Raw genomic sequence first — 1,852 nt, 5'->3', positions numbered from 1 at the left:
CTGTGGGGCTTCCTGGGTGGCTCAGAGGTAAAGAATCTGCCCACCAATGCAGGAGATGCCAGTTCTATCCCTGGGTCAGGAAGATCCCTTGGAGTAGGAAATGGCAACACACTCATTTTCTTGCCCAGAAAAATCCCATGGATAGACTGAGTGGCTACAGTCTGTGGGGTTGCAAAGAATTTGATGCTACTGAAGCAATGTAGCATGCACACACCGGGCAGAGGAGGGCCCCAAACAGCAACAGAGAGAAAGGAATGGGCCAGACACATGCAGGCCAGGGAGACATGCAGTCCGTTCCCCATCGCATGAAACAGGACTTCTCAACCCTCTTTGACTTTACTCACATTTTGGACCAGATATCTTTGCTATCTGGGAGGCTGTGCAACCTGGGACATTCAGAAGCCTTCCTGGTCTCTATCCTCTAGATGCCAGCCCCTCCTCAACCACCGCCGCCAGTTGTGACAACCAGAAATGTCTCCTGACATTTCCAGATGTCCCCTGGGGGCAAAATTGTCCCCAGCTGAGAACCACTGCTGTAGAACAGACTACTTAATACCAAGCCCAGGTGATTTCCCTGGTGGTCCAGTGGTTAAGACTCTGCACTTCTACTGCAGGGGGTTAATCCCTGATTGGGAAGCTAAGACCCCACATGTCACATGTGGCATGGCCAAAGACAAAACAAAAAACAAGCCCAGCTGCCAGGAAATACTCTCTCCTTCCTGCTGTCCTCCAACACTCCCCAACCTCCCTGTGTATTCCCCTCCATATTAGTTATTAGAGCGCACTGCTGCACTGTCCACCCATTTGTCCAAGCAAGAAAGCCTGCCCTGTTCTTGAGCCTCCCATGGTACCCTCACACCCATCTCCTCATCTCCTTCCCCAGTGCCTGCAGGTCTCCCAGGGCCTCATCATCTCTTTTCTACAGTATTATAGTAGCCTCCTAATTGGACCCCTGCCTCCAGTCTCCCCATCATTATTCCATCTCTAACTTACAGTTTCAAGAATGAGCTTCCCAGGACACAAATATATTTATGTTACAGAATATTCCTGCTCCAGAATATTCCATGGCCTCCATTTCCCTTGGAATAAGTCCAAACTCCTTCACTTAGGAAAATACAAGTTCCTGCAACTTGTACAAAAACTAGCTCTCCCACCATTCAAGGGGCAAAGTCATAGTACTTGAAGAACTTGACCCCTGAGTGACTTGGAAGAGACACACTGTATCTGTGGTGAGTTTGTCTAACACAAACCTTTTTTTTTTAGCTACATGTGGTGCAAGAGGTTTGCAAGGCTCTTGTGGCCTTGGCAAATTTGAGCAGTAGTGGGTCAATGAACCTTAATCCTGAGCTTTTATTAGAAGGGTCTATACCTGCTGGGTAAGAGGCCTGCTTTGTTTATTTCATTCTTCAGGATCTTCTCAAGAAAAAATGGTGCTGGAGAAAGTCCAGAAATACAGAATGAAACACAAGAATGATGGCATCTATCCTCCTTGTTGTGAGACTGATGATCCTCTACATCTCTTTTTGAAAGCACCGAGTTCCCTAGCCCTGGGAAAGAACGTAGAGATCTCTTTGAACTTGTTAAACCCCACTGACCAGGAGAAGGAAGTGCAGCTGGCAATTGGGCTGCAGGCAATGTACTACAATGGCGTCCTTGCTGCCAAGCTCTGGAGGAAGAATTTTGTCCTTATACTCAGTGCCAACTCAGGTAACTATCTGTGATTCCTTCCCAACACTCTACACGCCCGGCTTCCACTCTGAGCAGGCAGCAGCCTTACAGCAACCCCTGCAGATTCGATGACATGGTTTCTAGTTCCTGATGTGCCCACTCCCTCCCTCCCCCTCCCTCCCTC

At 48.5% G+C, this 1,852-nt stretch overlaps 1 protein-coding gene across 1 annotated transcript in view; it reads left to right on the top strand.

The window, feature by feature from the left end:
* Positions 1–1,852, top strand: part of EPB42 (erythrocyte membrane protein band 4.2) — a 21,883-nt gene that overhangs the window by 12,897 nt on the left and 7,134 nt on the right. Inside the window, exon 10 of the mRNA XM_010848043.1 lies at positions 1,411–1,707. Coding sequence (XP_010846345.1) covers positions 1,411–1,707 — 297 coding nt within the window. The remainder of the gene's footprint in view (positions 1–1,410; positions 1,708–1,852) is intronic.

This window comes from Bison bison, unplaced genomic scaffold (assembly GCF_000754665.1).
Source record: "Bison bison bison isolate TAMUID 2011002044 unplaced genomic scaffold, Bison_UMD1.0 scf7180017864259, whole genome shotgun sequence".
NCBI classification, from domain to species: Eukaryota; Metazoa; Chordata; class Mammalia; order Artiodactyla; family Bovidae; genus Bison; species Bison bison.
The sequence above is the reverse complement of the archived record's forward strand: the minus strand, read 5'-3'. Positions and strand labels throughout refer to the sequence as shown.